Here is a 19752-nt window from a genome sequence, read left to right as displayed (position 1 = left end):
AGTATTGTACTTATGTGAGTAAAGCATCGAATCGAATTTTTACGATCGGTGAGTTTTCGGTATGGCAGGTCAGGCGATATGTCACCTTCGATGACCCACTTGCAACAATGCGCCCGCAGCTTTTGATGCACGTTCATCGGGTAATTCCGGCTGCCATCGTTAGAGGCTGCATTCCTTCAGACCTTCCGTTACTTCCACCGAGACGCCTTTACGACCGTTAACCCAAAAAGGGGTGCGACTATAAATATCGTATCTTCTCCGGCCGGTTGATATGTGACCAGACGCTGTGTCGGGCGTCATTCATATTCATGTATGACTTCGAAAAAGGTATTGTATAATGTGCCTCTCTGCACTGGTCTTACGCGCTGTCCCTTTCACGCGTTAAAAAGTAACGTTATAAAGACGTAAAATAAACGAGGAAAATACAGTGATCCACTAGAAAGTTCTCATTTAAAATAATCAATAAATACCCTTTTTAAATTTATCGTATTATCATTAGGGCGTATTTCAATACCGGTACATTCATTTGCGCCCACTTTGTATACATTGACACAAAGACTAGTGAAAGATGTTGAAAAATGGAGGATGAATAAAATTCAATAAATGTAGATGTATTATTGCACTACACTTATGTAGTCTGTTTTATCGGTGTTTTTAATTAATCAATGAATGAGAAGTCTCCTTTTCACTTCTTGTTTTTTTTTCGAGCCCCCTATTAAAAATTGTATATTATTTTATTGTATTTTCCATAATCTGTTACAGCACCACCCTTTCTTATGAAGCAGTACAAAAAGCAGCGGTTGTAAAACATTTTAAATCATTCGAAAGTCTCAAGAAATGAGAATTCTTGAATAGGCATATTTTTCGAGAGGAAGCAATAGTTAAATGAAATTTTAGGAGGCTAATGAACTCATGATTTTATTTTATTAACCGTACATTAGTTCTATTAGGGCATTCTGATCTCTCGATGTTTTTCATTTATCGAGAAATAAAGATTCTCATTATAACTTTTTGATTTTTTCGAGAATTCTTGAGAAAATTATGTAATATATAATATATGATTATAATAATACAGGATATTATTTTAGATATATTTATATTACTGATGAACAGAAAACTGAATGATCGTTTAACCCTTAAATGCATGATGTTGCAATAAACTGTTGCAAATCTGCAACAGTTTATTTAAGCGCTTATAACTCAGTCTACGTACAATAAAGGAACTCTATTGAATAGTGTTACATATGTGTAACAAGCGCCGAGCCATTGTGTTTTCAAATTATTCCGTGATAATGTTATTAAAAAAAATCTTAGGGTGCAGATGTGTCACATTTTTGGGAATTTTAACATTTGTTTTCAATGGTGCTAGTGGATATAAAACGAAATAAAATTAATTTATATACTCTAAAAAGGTTAGTCTAGCATTATTTATATATTTTTTATTTCTATTTTTTGTAATAGTTGCATATAATAAACAAAACACGCAGTTGTAGACACTGAGCCCATATTGAACAAGAGAAACAGATGCAAAATGCCGTAATGTAATGGAATTTCACAAACAATGTATAAAAAATGTTGTGTTCTTTAATTTTTTTTATTAAAAAATAAAAAAAATTGCTTTAAGTAAATTTTTTTTGTATGTTTTTAATTTTAATATATATGGTCGCGCTATGTATGATGTTGCATATTTACGACAAACATTTTTTTATTAATATAATCCACAAATAAGCCTGAATATTTTTTAAATTATTTTTGCCGTCATTTTCAACCTAATTTTAGTACAAAAATATTTTTATTTTTGAATTTGGAAAAATCATGCATTTAAGGGTTAAAAGAACAAAATTCAGAAGGACCTATTTACTTCGATTGAACATCAAGTTATATATTAAAATCGTAGAGAAATTGTCAATAACAGCTGTTGTTCCTTTACATTTTTCATATTTAGATAAAAATCCTCTTTTGGATTAATGAAAAACAAGATTTAACTTCGCCGACAGACAAATTTTAAATCCCCCATACATTTTTACAATCTGCCGATTTCTTCGTATCTAATTTTCAACGTAGTTATTACTTTACTAAATCAAAGATACGGCCGATTAGAGTAGTTTAGAAAATCATAAACAATTTTTTGCCACTCAAATACTTCCAACCTCTATTGTCAGCTTCTAATAAAGCATGCATACTTTCAAAAATCTGGAACGGATGCACCCTTTCTTATGCAGTAGTTGTAAAGCATTTGAAAATATTAATGCAAATTTAATTTTTAACAGAAAAAGGATAAAAAATTATTCTATAAAATTCAACAAATATCTTGAGAAATTACAACTCTCGATTTGATATCTCTCCCGAGAAATTTTTGAGAAATAATTTTTCCTGAAGAAACACTAGCTTATATAATATCTATGTAAATCTAATTTAAATGCCAATTGCATGACATCTACAACTTTCCAGCTCAATAATTTAATTGTAAAGTTTTGTTTTTACTTCTAATCAGCAAAAACCTTCGGAATCAATTGTCTGAGCTTTTTTTGATTGCCTCTTGTTGCTTTTAAAATTCCAAATATTCAATATGCTTAAAGATAACCTAATTCATTAATTCTTAAAGTTTGTAATGCCAATAACATTTGGGTGTTATTCAAGTTATAGTATTTTTTTCTCTTTGTCATTCTTGCATAAAAATAATAATCTAATACAATCAACAGTTTTTTTAAAAAAATATCAAAAAATCGTCCTCATGATTGGATCAATCAAAAGATGGGAGTATCTGATTGATAGAAGTTACTGGTGCTCTCACAAAAATAAATTTCACAAAACCATAATTAGAAATTAGGAATTGCAGTAAAAACAGTCAATATTGACTTAAAAAAACCGTAGGTACCACTTGTATGTTCCACCATCATTATTGATTAGCAAAACCCAAACGTTTCGATATATCAACTATACTAATTATACATCTGATATACACAAGGGTACAGTGAAAACGCTGATCAAATAATGGCGACCTTAATAATGAAAATATATATAAAAAATACCTTTTGTATTTTTATTGTGATTAAAATAAATGCATTGAGATTCAGATTCACTTCATTTCAATCTGAACATCTGATCTTGAGAATGCATTCATAAGACATTCACATGACAAATGAGAGGCAGAAAAATATGATAATAATAAAAAAAAACAACAACAACGAGATCAGATCATCTTTTTTTCGGGCTCACGCAGCAGCCAATCTGTATTAGCACTTTCTTTTCGCCATAGTTTATGGCCACTTTCCATCGTAGCGAACTGCACCCGTGTAGTCTTCTTCTTTTCTTACGACGACAAAGCGAGCACCTCCAGTGTCAAATTCTCACACTTTCTTCGCATTATTTATAGCGGGAGATTAGCGCATCGGATCACACACATATACAAACAAAAGGTGATTTTGCACTGACGGGATGATCTCCATTTAGATTTGATTGAAGCCTTTCGTAAAATCGGGAGTAGCTGCGAAAGTATTAAATACACACACATGATTTGGGTCATAAGCATAACATAAAATCCAGATGAAAATTCGTGGAGGTCTATTTAAACTTGATCAAATAAATCTGTGAGATTTAGATAGTGACACATATTCGATTTTCAGTAATCGATCGTGTGAACTCTAATTTAAAAGTAAATAATTTTTCTGATCGAAACATTGACATGCTTTTTCTTTCTAGTTATTATATATAATATGTTTTAAATGGTGTGAGATGAATTGTCATTTTTAATACGATGTTAAATTGTTATATATTTTATTTGAATAGAGAATTTCTTCTTTAATTATTCGAACAATGCAAGTGAAATGCGTTGTATTTTTCAGTCGAAATTGTGACTCTGATTAATGTATTTTTATGCGTGTGATTATTACACGACTGTATTATGAAAGTAAACTAATAAAAAATAAATAAATTTATTAATAATATTTTTTAATACATCGATGACCATAAAAGTTGCTTGACCCAAATAAGCTGTTGTAGTTCTTAAGCGCATGAACGATACATTTTTTTTTTTTTGCAAAAGTGAAAAAAATCAAAACTTACATATACCAAAACACATAATCAGAACTATCAATATTTATTTATTTTTTAAATATATATTTTCTGTGATTCTCGTTTACTTTTGAGAATCTCTCAATCATTTTCGAATATCAGTAAATAAATATTTAAGAGTTAATTTATCGGTATATTCAAATCCCTTTGCTCGATATAGATCAGTAAAGTTTAATCAGCGCCGTTTGATGTTTACCCAATCGAGATTTTCAAAGCAATTTAAATTTTTCGTTAATCTGCATATTTCAGATATAGCACTTGTCTATTCAGAATCAAATACATACATGTCTATGTTAGATTGATTTATCTCAACGATCGAACAAGTTTTATTGGCTTTACTTTTGATTAAGATTGTGCTATTTAATGTTTAGCATCCAATGTCAAACAAATCATTTATTTTCAGAAATAGATCAAGCCATCATCTATTTCAGCAAGCGTTTTGAGAACCCTTTCATGGATGAACTTCTTGATTCATAAGTTGAATCAAACTTGTCTCTTACTTACTTTTAAAAAATCTCTTATTTCAGGAACCCATTTAGTTTTGAACCAAACTTTGAATTCATACTCCTTTTTGGTTTTAACAATCAAGAGGAAGATATTTTATTGCAATTCTCGTAAATGTTTTACGTTTCTTTGCTTTTCTTGAATCTTTATCAATTTAAATTTAAATTTTGGGAATATTTCTAAAATATTTTAGTATTTATTAGTTTTTTGTCAACGTTAATTTTTTATTATTATTAAATAAAATATTGTATTTATTAATGAATCTACAATTCCCTTTAAAAACATTAAAAAGCTTCAAATAGAATTAAAATAAAATTTGATGAGAATTTGATAATAATAATTCAGATTTCTATGTTTTATAATGTATTATTAAATAATTTTACATTCTTTATGAACTTTCTAACGTGAATTATAACAACGAGTAACGCCTAACTTATATGGTAATGCTGTGGTTACTATACGTGTTATTAAGTTTCATATCGAGCAATAAAATTTAAATCAGATGGGTTAAACTTGTTATAGACCTTTAACGGTTGAGCGATAGATAGATTATCAACATATAAAATAATATGTGTATTATCTAACATATAAATGATGTACTAAGTGCATAATAGCAATACTTTTATTTTCAAGTAACACTGAAAAATTTAATAAAAATATCTACAAAAAAAAATAAGGGTAGATTGATCTTCTTATGTAATCTAATTGTTTTAATTTGGGAATGAATAATGTTATCATTCAAATGTATTTATTAAGAAATATTTACGACATAAAAGTACGATTATAACTTTCCACTTATTTTTTAATTTAAAGTAAAAATAGAAAAAAAATACTTTTATTTTACAATATTAACTATATCATTAATATGTAATATAAATAATAATGGTCCCAATTTGGACTCCTGTGGTACACCATGAGATATTAATTTCTCTTTGGAATATGCATAATTTATTTTAAAAAAATTTTTCCTTTTTTTTAAATAATTATTAAACCATCTTAAAACTATTTTTCTGCCTATTGTTTCAAAAGCTCTCTTGAAATCCAAGAAAACTGCTTCGTATCTTTGGCCAACAACCAATCATTTATCACATTTATATGTATATTTTTTTAAATTGTTATATCTTTATTGCTTTTGACCATTGTAATGTATTATATTAGGTTAACCTGTCAGGTCACAATGCTCTTAATTTTATTAAATAAAAAAATATTGTTAGCTGGTTTTATATTTATACCATAATATTTTTTTTATTTTATCGAAACGTTTTTTTATTTTATTTCACACGCTAAAATCATACAGATATAATTTAAATACAGGATTCTTTAAATTTAAGTTGTCTCCCTAAATTGAGTGACATCTCCACATAATGCCCTTAAAATATACGTTTTGATTTTTCCGCGAAACAATTCGCCAAACCGCGATGCGTTGACCCAATTCGCGAGTACGGTCGTTATTTTCTGCGATCGGGTCGTTGCGTTTAACGGCACGAACGAGGTCGTTAATCTTGCGCAATAAAGTTGAACCTTTTTCTTTTCTTCGGTTCACTGTCGATGTTTGAAGCCGTATAGTAACTCTCTATATTGTGCAAAAGAAAAACCACTCGCATAAAAGTATTCAAACATAGTAAATATTTTCCGCTTTCGATCGTATGGCAAAAAGGTTGGCGACCGCCGCCTATTTATATTTCCTGTAAAATTGAAAGTTCGCGTGGAGTTCTTGTATCTGACGATAGTCATCTAGTGCGTATCGCGGTTATGATTTAATTAATTCTAAAACGACAGTCACTGCTTTCCCTACTCGCCACAGTTGCATATTTTACTATTACAGTTTGCGCAAATTTAGAGACTAAAATGACGGCTTCTCTTGATTTTGAAAAAGCATTATGAGTCAAAATATTTATTTATATGGATATATTTTGATGGCGAAAACGTGATATCTAAGAAAGCGACACAAATTTAAGAGCTAATAGAAAACTAATTAAAACTCATTTATTATCACCGTTATATTGTAACTTTAATTGTACATTTATACTTGATGATATTTCTCGGATTTTTTAGATCAGTTTCGAGTCAAATGATCAATATTATAATACATCAGTATATCGTCATATACATTATAGTATATCGTCAAGTCGAACCTAAAATTAATGACAATATTAAAAAGCATAAATACGTACAAAAAAGTTGCATTATGCACAGAAGTAATTCAATGTTTATTTTTTCGAGATCGTCCTCTAGCTACTGATTCTTTGACTTTGTATTATAGAATTTTTAAACAAACTCATTCAGGTAATTTCATCAACATTTTTAAAACATCGTAAAATAAATAATCATATTTAATTATTCAGTAAATATCGAGTAATATGCAAAAAAAAATTTGGCAAAATACTACATGATTTTATTTATTTATTTTATTTCAACATGAAACCAAAAACGGTTTATTAATTATTTTGTTACCTAAAATTCAACAAAATGTAAATAATATCTTAACTCTTCAGATAATACTGCAACATTAACAATAGCTTAACTTAAAAAAACATTTCTTACTTTATGGTTTCATGTTTCACATTAAACGATTTTCACTGTTTAAATATAAATATTACTTAAATACCTGCAATCACTTCCTATATTTTTTTCGGGAATATTCTTCCCCACATAATTAATTCTCGTTTATTTTTTATTTAAAATGCGTTTTTTGCTTTATTATTTATATTAATCGAAGAACTTTTTATTATAAAATATAAAGTGGTGCTATAAAATCATATCAAAATTACCTTAATCTGCAACTGATGAATTTTTCAAATTTAAAACATGGTACACGTTGCACATTTTTCTTCCTTCTTTAAATAATATAATAAATTAGTATCTCCTCGAAATTTAAGCAAACGAAATTTTGTTTATGTAATAGAAAAATTATATGTACGCACAGACTAGAGAATCTTTATTCTTGTGTTTTTGCGGCGTTTTTGTAATATGAGCTGCTCAATCCTTCTGTGTAAAAATGGGTCACTAAGGGTCAACAGTTTTAAAAATACACATACATTTTATTTTTTCTTAATTGCACTCTTGTGTCTGTGACCAATTCTCATTTAACAAAAACAAGGAATATAGAACTATTTATACGAAATTATTTATATTTACACGAAATATGAGAAAAAATATCTACTTGCTTATGTTAACCTTTATAAATGTTAAGGAAAAAGACATTCATATATTATCGTTCAAAGTTTTAAACGTATACATGCATTGCTTAGTCAGTTTAATGTGAAGAACCACTCTTCATAAAAAAATTTGGACAGGTTGCTTTTCTAAAAGTAGTGATATTTTTGCCTTTATTTTTTTTGTTGTGACAATGGTTGTTATATTTTTTTCATTAAAGAAGCTTAAAGAGAATTTGCAGCACTGTTTATTTCGACAATAAAACAAATTTTAATAAAGGTTGACATTGGCCCTTCTTCATATAAGGTATTTTTAATGTTTTTAATATAGCATAATTTTTTTTTAATTTTAAGTAGAATGCACAAATAAATAATTTAAAAAAACATTGTTTTAGTTGAAAATATTATGTCAGTTTAATTAATTTTGGCTCAAATATCATGTATAAAAATAGTTAAGAAATTAATGTTGTAGATTATTTATGATTTTAATAAACAATATAGTATATTAAGGATAATTGTGATCGATTTTATTGATTTTTTTAATTACTTTCTCACATATATTATCGTATAAAACATGTATAATTATAATGTATAATTATAATATTCGTACGTTGTCAATCAAAATGTTATTGCCGTTAGAAATCGTTTATACTGGGCATTAGATCTACAAATTTCACGAATAAAATTCAGTCATAAATACAGACGAGCATCATCGTTTATTATACATTTTAATTACACTCCGATTTTCATCTGATCTTGATTCGTTACCGTGAAGATGAAGCGCGCCAAATTTGCTTTTCTTTATCTGTCTTCAAAATTTCATCTGCATTGTCTGAATTTTTGCTCCCACACCGACAGTGACGCACACTAAAATCGCCAAATAGATCACCAGTTAGGTTTCAATGTTAATTTTGTGGAACCTTCGATGAATCTCCGTTGCACAGGGCCGGCGCGGAGTTAATTCGAACTGATGCGGTGGGAAAATCTCGAAAGAGAGAGTGCTCTTGATGATGAATGAAAATTTTCTATTATCTTTGAATAGGTGTAATGGACGACGCCGAAAAGTATCTGGGAAAGAATTTTTTTGTTGTTGGGTACAGTCGATAATGTGGACGCGTTACAATAGGAAAATAACGATAATTTTACACGTTCTAACAATGAATGCTATTTGACTGGCTGTATAGGAATATAACCATTTTTATTGTGTACAATGCACGCACGCCAGTCTTTCGTAATTTTTTCGTGATTTCTCTCTTTATCTTTTTATGTACCTATGATTATTTATGTTTTGCATAATAATATTCTTTTCTATGTGATTTTGGTACCAGTTATATCGTGTCATTCAAAACTTTGCATGTATTATCATGGTGAAGGCAAGGCGAATAGGTAATTAGAGCTCCTCGAAGCGAATATGGAAATCAATAGGAAACATTGGGACTCTGTAAATGTCGCTTTTAATCAGATATTTGTGTTTAATTGTACAGTTTTTGCAGCTTAAAATTTCTCATACCATATTAGGGCTACTAATCTTAAATAGTATTTTATGCTGTGATAATTCACTTGGTTTCAGATAATCTGATAACTCAATTGAATAATTAAATAAATATACAAATCTATCGCATTTTATCAATTGAGTAAAATAAATGTGCTGCAACTGGCACAACTTCTTGAGAATATATTATTTCATTTCATTAGAAATTTAGATATTGTTTGAATTTATTGTTATCAACGTATATATTATTTTTCAAAAAAAAGTTTCGTTAACATGAAAATTTGCAGCAAAAAATATAGGTACATATATAATAAGAACAATCTTCTTGAAAAAGTGTTGTATTTACAGAATAATTTAATTTTTAATTAATAATGACCAGTACGATATAGTCGTTGACTAAAACCCGAAAGACCTGGCTTCGATTACCATATACATATTTGTGTTTTTAAATTTGTATCGTGTCTGGAAGATCGGAATCAGTGATTATTATATAAAAATAATTTTGATTGCCCATTACAGATTAGATTTTCCTAAATGTAGCTAATCTCACGGATGAATATAATGATAATTATTTCATATTTAGTACAAAAATATCTTTAATTATGAGCTACGTGAGCTCATTTAAAATATCATATACACTATTTGCGTTAACATAGTCAGTTTGAGAGCTATCCATTTCATCATTACTCATAATTGAGAAAGCTCTATTAGCTCTAAAGTACACGATACGTATATATGTTCGATATACTTATCACTACTCCGATTGATTAATAAATATAAAAAAATATAATAATGATTTTATGTTCTATAAAGTTGTTCAAAATATAAATAGTGCTGAAAATTCACTGTTTAAAAATAAATAGTACTATGTACATATACATTACAACACTGGAGTACCTCAAGGATCCAATTTGGGTCCATTGTTGTTTTTATTGTTCATTAATGACATAGAAACAGCAATAGAGCATTCAGATTTTTTATTATATGCAGATGACTTGAAAATTTACAAGAAAATGCATTCGATTTCTGATTCCCTCGACCTACAGGAGGATCTCAACTCTATATGGAAATGGGCTTGCTATAACCAATTGCCTTTCAGTGTAAAGAAATGTCACACAATTTCATTTTCAAGGTCGTTAACGCCGGCAAAATATTCATACCACCTAGGCGGATATTTTCTGGAAAGGTTTTCTTCAACTAAGGATTTAGGAGTGACTTTCGAAGAACGTTGGAAATTTAGCCAGCACATTGCAGAGACTCATAGCAAATCCTTAAAAATGCTCGGTTTTATCTTGAGAAATATACTTTAATAAATAGAATACTTTAGTATTGCGCACTCTTTATGATACTCTAGTCCGCAGCATACTAGAAACTAGCTCCATCATTTGGATCCCAGGCGTAATGAATCAGTGTAATGAATTGAAGCTGGAAAAAGTACAACGTAAATTTCTTCGATATTTATACTTGAAGGAATACGGGTATTATCCGTTCTTGTTTCCCAGTGCTTTTATTTTGGGAGCCCTGGGATACGTTTCTTTGTCGACTCGCAGAAGTGTTTTGTAATTAAACACTTCTGGAAATTGCTCAAGGGCATCGTAGACAATCCTTCAGTGCTCGAGCAGCTTCAAATGTGGGCTCCTGAAGGTGGTTATAGTTCTCGGTCGCGTCCACTATTCTTGCCTGTTAAGTGTAGAACTGGAGCACTTGCTAACTCTTCTCTGGCCAAGGCTATTTATCTGCTCAACTCTGTCCATAGTAATATTGACATTTTCTCTTGCACATATGGAGTTTTGGTTCAGTTCGTATGGGACAATGCACACCTGTTGAGGTGATTTGTGTCTGTTGTTTTGTCTTGTTTATATTTGTATGTATTATGATGTATTAGTACTTTTGACTATCGTGACGCATTAGGTTTGCCTGTCAGGTCACGATGGTTATAATTTTAATAAATAAATAATAATAATAATAATTATTCAAGTTGTATTTATATATTTTTTCAATTTATTTGATATTCATCCCTTATATTTTTTATATATTTCAGTAAAATGATTTTTTTTTTGTATTATTTTCTAAATAATAAAATAGTTATATGTGAGTGTATTAATATTGAGTACAAAATTGCGGTGTGAAAATAGTAACTGTTACTAATAATCTTTTACACATGAACTAACGATTACGCTTATTTATATATCGTTGTTAAAGCTAAGTAATAATATGTTTATATGAAAATCTACACGCACACGTTTGTAATATATATGTTTTTAAGTGTTTTCATTTTTTTTAAAGCAATATATAATAAAGAAAGAAATTCTATAAAGTACTATTATTTAGACAACAAAGATAAAATGGTAATGGTAGAGGAATGATTAATAAGCTATATATATTTAGCTGGGTTACATTCGTATGCAATTAAGTATATTGCACATTTTATTACAACCTAATTAATATATTTCATAATTGCTTTATTAAAACACATGTTATATTGTTTTTTGGATTCGAATAAATTTTTTTATACACATATTGTTTATATGAAATGCCAAAAATGTATGAAAAGTCAAATTAGTGCGTCATAAACAATTTCGAATACACTTGAAACTAAAAAAAGTGTACTAGATATACATATAAACAAAACCTATAAACCATATCCAATTAAAAGTATTTTTTGTTTAATTCAGAATATTTATTTTGTATTAATTTATCAGTTATACAGTATTACCCTTCAAAATACGATTCGTAAATAACAACTTTCAGGGTCAAGTTCTTATTGAAAGATTTATTATTATGGTCATTAGCACAACTTATAAATGTCAATGATTTATAGAAACTCAAGCTTGCTTCAGAATATGATCACGATTGAGGTATATGGGTTATTTAAAGAAGAACCGTTTGCATTATATTAATGATAATAGTTTACATAAATTTTGTAATTTAGGTTTTGATTATATGACACGATTATAACGCATAATTCGGTGGCATAAATTGGTGATTAATACCTGAATTAAGTGTTCGAATCTCATAGGTTCCATATTCTTTTTTATTTCAATCGTATCTGGGAGATTAAAATAGTGATTATTATATAATATAAATTCCAATTAACAATCACAGATTAGGTTTTGTAAATTGTTTTAATCTCACATATACACATCGTGATTTCGCTGATTGACATACTTTGATTTCAGTCTAGTGTCTCACCACTTATTTAGAAGCTGTTGATTGTGTTGACTTCTTTGTAATGCATTGGGCTAACACTTGTTATGTTGTAATAGATAACACTGATTGTCACATTATAAGTCGTTTCTAAAAAACTCAAATTAATTATATGTAGGTAATTGTTTTACATCAATGCAAAAGAATTTTACGAAAAGTAATTTGATGTAAAAAATACAACCTTGACTTTTTCGCAGATTTTTGTTTACAGTATCTATATTTTAATTAGAAACAACTTATGCAGTATTTTTACATACTTTTTTATTATGACAAAACGCAAATAAATCACCTGTTTTTTTTTTATTTATTACCATTGCATACATTATTAAATTTAAAAAGTTTTTATCTAATTTAAAATATTTATGGAGTGCTGAAAATAAAAAAAAATAAAATAAAATTTTGCTCACTCGATTGTAATAGGTAATAATAATATTGTTGTGTTTTATAAAATCAAATTTTAAAATGTAGAGAAATATAAACAACAAAACAGCTATTAACTTATTTGCGATCTAAACTGTTTTAGTTTTTTTATTTTATGTTTTGCTGAATTTAAAATGTCTCTCTCTTAGCAGCTGTTTTTTTTAACAATTCCATACCATACAAATGTCTAAGTTCTGCAATACTTGCCTTTAAAAATTGATGATCTTAAGATACCTGGCATAAAAGTTTGTGTAAAATAGTCCTAAAATACGGAACAGTGTTGATTATTTCTTTCCCAACACGTCTTTAAACGATCAGCAGTTTTGTCAAAAAAATAAAATTGTAGCTATTACATCTGCTCTAATCACCGACCTTGCTCTTTGCTACTTTTTATTCCAATGAATGAAGCAGTAACTTCAAGGAAGGTGTATTTTTAAACATTTACGTGGTTCAATGAAAAACACTGATTAACATTGGGAGAAATTTTAGATATTAGAGCATATTCACATATTTTGTTATTTTTTATGTAAAATTAAGAAGATTAAAATTAAATTAAATTTCTCTTACCACAGTTTATCGAATATATGTCATTAAAACTAAATTATATATTTCACTGCTGGTTATAAAATTACTATTTTTATATACGAAAGCCTAATGAAAATCATACTAAAAAGCCAATAAAAGCACGCGAAGATGCATTTATTATTCATAACAATATACTGCATTAGATGATCTAAATATTGCTATAAATAATTTTAAAATATCTAGACATATTATACATATGTTTCAGAAAAAGTTGCAGCAATTGAGATGGTGTTTATTCAGGGTCCGCTCGTCTTTATGGCGCTACCTATTTTTTACAGCTACCAAAAATAATGAAATCTAATATTTAAACGAATATTCTGCTTGTTTCTGTGTGTATTTTCTATTTTTAAAACGAAATCAATGAATATTGCATTGTTTTTGTGACGATTTGTTTTGGTTTTGCGAATGTTTTATACTTACAAGGGCCAGCGTTGGCTGGCCCCGTAGCTAGTTTGGTAAATTATGCCATATTATGAGTATCAAACCAATTGCCTGTATATACAGCAATAGTGTCGGATTATAAAGGATCATTCTGCATCAATACAATTTGTATATATATAATATAATTTTACCAGCACCTGCCAGATAATTTATATTTTCACAAATATGATTTTACTGAAATTATATATTTTACAAAATATTTTCGGGGCGGATTCGAAACTGTTTTTACTAGATTTTTTTTAGGAATGTATTATTTTTTTGCTGCATTAAATCTAGTTGGCAAATTATCTAAAATACAATTTATAAAAATATTGAATTTATTTAATTCAGCTGGTGCTATTATTGATTTTTCGTTATTTCTTTGCTTCTACCTTAGAATTTTCAGATCGAACACCTAAATTTACTGGTTGAATATTTCCTCTCATGTCTAATATTTTTTTTATATTTAACAAAAAGCAATCAAGTCAATAATAATTTGCAAACAAATTTTAACACAAACGGAGCCGGGTTAAAAAACTACAATCTGTCCCTTTGAATTATAATGTTTTTGTGAAAGTACTAGCTATAAAGTGGGTGCTTTTGAAGGCAATGTTCCGCTCTTTTTATTTATTGTATAATAAGTATAACAAGGTCTAAAGGAACTTATACCTGAAATACATCAGTACATCTCAAACAACTGTAGTTTAGTTCAGATTCATTATTTGAGGTCGGTTTTTACTTTTTTTTGTAAATATATTCTTGCTATGATTTTTTTCAAGAACGGGCCTAGGAAATTTGTCCCATATTGGCAGGCCTAGAAGTTTGTTAGATTAAGATTAATGAAGGCACAGTATAAATGGCGTATAAAAATAATGAAAAAAATAGATTGGAATGCTATGTTTATTTTTTTCACCTTATATACATATAATTATCAAAATAATAAAATTAGTATTAGTCAGTTAGGGTAATTGTATCTCGACATTTTATTTATGAAAAATATTGACATTTTATTTATGAAAAATATTCATAGCAAAGTATTATTTATTAGCAAAATATTTTATGGTTACAATTAAAATAATAGTTTTGTATAGCAATTTATATAATTATATGTTTGTAAATTTTCCTAATTGAAGTTTTGAATGCTTTAATTTGGTTTCGATCTTTTTGCATTAGAAAATATCGGTATTCGCTATAACTTCAGAAGGCGATCTAATTTTCGTATTGTTATTTTTTTGGAATAGATCGTATCTAATTTGTATTGTTATCCGTCCGCGTTTAATTGTCCAGAGTGGGAGGAGAACTCTGAACGCCGAACTTGTGATCCGTTAACTCGAAGACAGGCGAAACCTGGCGCTAATCTTCTAATTAATGAGCCGGCCGAACGGAAAGGAATAGTAAACAGCCAAGGTAGACAATGATGGGAAGTGGATCAGCCACGAGACTGGTTGGAGGGGCGCCGGCTCGGGCCTCTGCCAGCCGCAAACACTCAGTGTCATTCAACCAGCGATGACTTTAGCTCGTGTCGGCCTCACCCCCGTGTCCAAACATGTGATGTGAACCAAGATGATCTGCTCGAAAAACTGTCAGTGCCTCATGTGCCGCGAGCTGCAGTCCTGCCACCCCAAGAACTCCAAGATGAAGAAATCCGAGAAAGCGTCCGATAACTTCATCCTAAGAAAAGCTGAGGCCTTCAAACACACCGGAGCTTTAGGCTTCATCAGAGGCGCCGCTCGGATGTCAGTCAGAAATTGGCAAAATAAGGAGAGACAAACCAATCATAACACTCAACCGCCGAGGGTGTCGAGAGCAGCTAGCTGCGAGCAAATCTTCCCTATAAAGATAACACCGGATAAAGTGTACCGAGCTCCTAGTTGCGAGCAAATATCTAAGCCTTTTTTGCGAATGATCGCCGAATCTAAATTCGTAGGAAAGTCGCAAAACAGCGACTTGTACACGGGCAAAGAGAGCGCAAAAGGGATGCTGAAGTTCAGGAAGACGAACGATTCCACATATACGAAAAACACTCACGAAAAATATATACCGCTACCATTGTACGAGCCGAAGTATAGCGGTTCCGCTTATAACGAGCCCAATAAAGCACCGCCGCTTTACCAAGAAATCAAGAAGAAGGTCGAGAAAGACAAATCGTCGAGACCCGCGACTGTGCGAGTGACGCAATCTAAGAAAACTACAGATCTAGCTGCGTGTTTCCAAGAATTGAGCAGCAAGAAGAACGAGCCTTCGACTTCTAACGAAAAAATCAAACACAACAGTCATAAGGTCGTTATATATTTCGGAGATTCCGTATCGAGGAAAGCTAATAACGATAAAACCAAAGATGACATATACGCCAAGACTTTATTGGAAGAGACTGGAAATTTGGGTATATCAAAAGTCCAGAAAACCTCAGCTACGGCTGAGTTAATATCTCAGATTTCGATCGAAAGCGAGCCTATTTATTCTGAGATTACTTACAACGATCCAAATATCACGGAGCAGATGGCCGTAGCGGATTTAGAATCGATCGTGGAAAGTAAAGTGTCAATGGACGATATTAACGGAAACGCTAACGTGATTGCCACAGAATTGGAAGACGGTGTTATAAACGTTGAGTTTAAAGATAATTTTGAGTGTGCTAGGAAATGGGTAGATATTATAAGTGGAAGTGCTGCACACGAGGATTATGGACCTGAAGCTGCTGATAAAAGCTTGGATTGGAGTTTTGTACAGGGATGGAGAAAGCGGTATGAATATATAATATTATATAGTTATCAAACTAGACTTCTAACTGTTCCTTTCGAATCTTCTCTTAATTTATTTTCGCTCTCTGGCCCTCTAGAGCGCAGCTGATCATTGACATTACAGATTTGAAGCGCCTAAACGCTTTGACGGATTTTTCTCTTATTGAAGCTCAGTGACAAATATACAGTTTCCTGTTCACTGCTGATTTGTTGGGTTATGTGATCATACAGTTGCATATTTTAAACTTATTTTAAAATCATACAATAAATACACTTATCCAGTTCTATTATTACTAAATATATTATTCTACATTAATTTAAAATATTTAATTGAGAATGTCTGGTGTAATAATTGTTATTATCAAAATAAGAAAAAACCTGTCACAAATGTAGGTAACAATCGATAAGTGAATGTATTGTTATGAGAATGGCATTCTGCAATCGTAAAGCTTTTCGCATATAAGAAAAGAGCGATTGTGGCATTGGTACAAGAATACCGTTTTCTGTGCTATAATATATACGCGACTCTTCAAGATCCAGTTTTTTTTTTGTCAAGAATTGCCAATCCGGGCTGTGCTGGACTGTCTCCGATAGATGATATCAGAGAATCTTTAAAAGGTTGAAAGAATAAGAATCGGATACTTGGAAGGAATACGGTTTATTTATACATCACTGCTGTGGTATCAATTTGAAGAGAACAAATATTCGATGACATTTGGGTCATCAAAATCGGCGAAATTAAATTTTTAATTTTAGAAAACGAGCGTAAAGGTACCGTGAAAGAAGAGCGTCAGCAATGTTTCTAATCGGTTTGCGACGATCACTGATTTGTGACTAAATTTTAGCAATCGTTAAATGGGATGCTTATTTTAGATTAAAATAGAGAGTATTTAAAAAAAAAGATCTAAAACATAGACTAATATGTATTAATCTTGTTTATTTTATTGACATTAAAACAAATATTATAATATAAATATAAATTTGCAAGTTTGATTTTTAACTATCCGTAAAAATCGTTTATTTCAGGAAAACCAACTATAAAACACATTTGTGTAATATTTTTGATTTAGATAAGTTTGTGTTTTACACATTTTCTTCGATGTATCTACAGCTCAATTGTGCTCTTTTTTATTTGCGAAATTTATTTTTTAATGTTATTTTTAAAATGCCGAAGTCATAACAAATAATAAAAAATGACACTTTGTAATTGCTGAAATTCCAGAAAATACTCATATTTTTGGGTTAAGATTGTGCAGCTGTGTGCTTTCTCAGTGACTGGTATTAAATATTTAACTTTTTACTATTTAACTATTATAGTAATATGTTTTTGAGCCCACAGAATTATAATCTTTTCGGCAAAAGGTATAATAAAAATTAAACATCGAACTGATTTAAAGTTTAAAACAATCAATATTCAATTTTTTTTAATCTTGATACTTTTTATTGGTTATTTATCGTTTCTTCTAACTTATTTCATGTAATATTGTGTATGTATATAATTAGTAATGTTTTTATTTATTATCTTTATATCGCAAAACATGTGTATATATTTGGTTTTATATGCTTTTCTTGTGACATTGAGAAGTAAAATTGGGCATGAGAGAAACAATCATCCATCAAGTCAATTCCTGCATTACTTATAAATTCTTTATAACGAAGACAAAGCAAATCGTTAGTAAGTAGTGGAATTCTGAGACAACACTGTAATATCTAAGATAAATTCGAATTAAATTACTCAGCAGCATAAAAACTTCAGGGTTGGTTTTACTAGTTATTTATTCAGAAATTATAATGGCAATGTTGTAAAATATGTTGTAACTAAAATAAGGCTCAAAACTCAAAATACACTGAATAGATTTTTTAAAGAGCCTACAAACATAATATTTGAAAAAGTTTTTGGTGTTGTCAGTGAGAGTAGAAGTCAGAAAGACAGACTTTGAAAAAATATTTGAGAATTGATAACTTGTGTCGGTAATATTTTTTTTTAATTAATAACATATTTTATCAAAAATTAAAAACAAATAAATAAATATTTTTTGCTTTTATTTATATAGTCAATTAAAATTATATTTTTACCCAAATATTTTTTATCAATTAGTTAAATGTAGAGTAAAAAACTCTATCTTTGTGCTTTGTGTTTAATCAAATTTATTTTGTTATTATTTTTACTTTATTATTATACAATAAACAAATTTAATAAAAAAATACATATAAAATATAAACATAAACATATTGTGTTTCTTTATTTTATTGAAAAAATCCCGCTACATTTTTATTTTTGCGGATTGTCCTAGGATTATACAAATTCACACTTCCATACATTATTCCCCTGGCCGTACTCGTTTTATTTTAGCTATCTATTCTAAAATTAAATCTATTTTTAATAATAAATCTATGTTGACCTTTATTTATTATTAAATACGATGCTAATTTATATGTAAATACTAAAATATTCATCTTAAACATTTTTTGCATATCCAACCATTCCAATCTTTCAATAATATTTCTACAACTAGTTGCCCTGTTTTGTAATTTTTACATTATTTTATCTAATTTATTAAGCATATTTAATTTGTTGCATAATAATGTAAGAACATTAATTGATATTTTACAAGATTTTAATGTACTACAAAAATTTTGACTCAATATTACAAATTATATTAAAAAAATTATTATTAAGTCGAAAACTAATTGGGAAAATAAATAATAAAAAAAGTTGAAAATCGTTGATGTGAATTATTAATAAAAAAATGTTTGAGCACTAATAAAAATGCCTAAATAATTGTGCTTATTATTTAAAATATATAACAGTTTATAATATATAAACATTTATTGTAATTTTTATTGTGTTTATAAAAAAATAGTTAATTTTATATGTTTTAGAAAATCAATTTAATGCAAATTCTAAGAAAATTTTGGTAAAAATCATTGTAGAGTTTCAATAAAATATGAATTTCTAAAAACAGTATTTCAAATGCTATGAGTAGTACGTTGTACATTATTTTTGCTATATTTTTTATTCATTCTGTACATGACTAAATATTTATATAACAAATTTATGGCGATGTGCATGCGCGTTTGATATGTACGAATTATTTTCAGTGAAACGCTCCGTTGCTACAAATCAATTAACATAGAAATGAGGCATCGCTTA

At 29.1% G+C, this 19752-nt stretch overlaps 2 protein-coding genes across 9 annotated transcripts in view; both read left to right on the top strand.

The window, feature by feature from the left end:
• The window catches only part of LOC148231908 (ankyrin repeat and BTB/POZ domain-containing protein 2), a 70442-nt gene that overhangs the window by 38481 nt on the left and 12209 nt on the right, over positions 1-19752 (top strand). The window lies entirely within an intron of this gene.
• LOC148231909 (uncharacterized) lies at positions 15336-16928 on the top strand. Its single transcript, XM_088191715.1, has 2 exons — positions 15336-16601; positions 16723-16928. Exons 1-2 carry the CDS (start codon positions 15421-15423, stop codon positions 16763-16765), a joined length of 1224 nt encoding a protein of 407 aa, XP_088047841.1. The 5' UTR covers positions 15336-15420; the 3' UTR covers positions 16766-16928.

This window comes from Plectrocnemia conspersa, unplaced genomic scaffold, assembly GCF_051122295.1.
Source record: "Plectrocnemia conspersa isolate PC_06_02 unplaced genomic scaffold, ASM5112229v1 ptg000009l, whole genome shotgun sequence".
Classification (NCBI taxonomy): domain Eukaryota; kingdom Metazoa; phylum Arthropoda; class Insecta; order Trichoptera; family Polycentropodidae; genus Plectrocnemia; species Plectrocnemia conspersa.
This window is presented reverse-complemented; position numbering and strand designations above follow the sequence as displayed.

What these genes read in the sequence shown, in the direction of transcription:
- LOC148231909 (XM_088191715.1), top strand. Translation starts at nt 15,421, where the DNA reads ATGATCTGCTCGAAAAACTGTCAGTGCCTCATGTGCCGCGAGCTGCAG. An exon ending in GTACAGGGATGGAGAAAGCG is followed by an intron (nt 16,602 to 16,722) that starts GTATGAATATAT and finishes TTGACATTACAG; the next exon opens with ATTTGAAGCGCCTAAACGCT.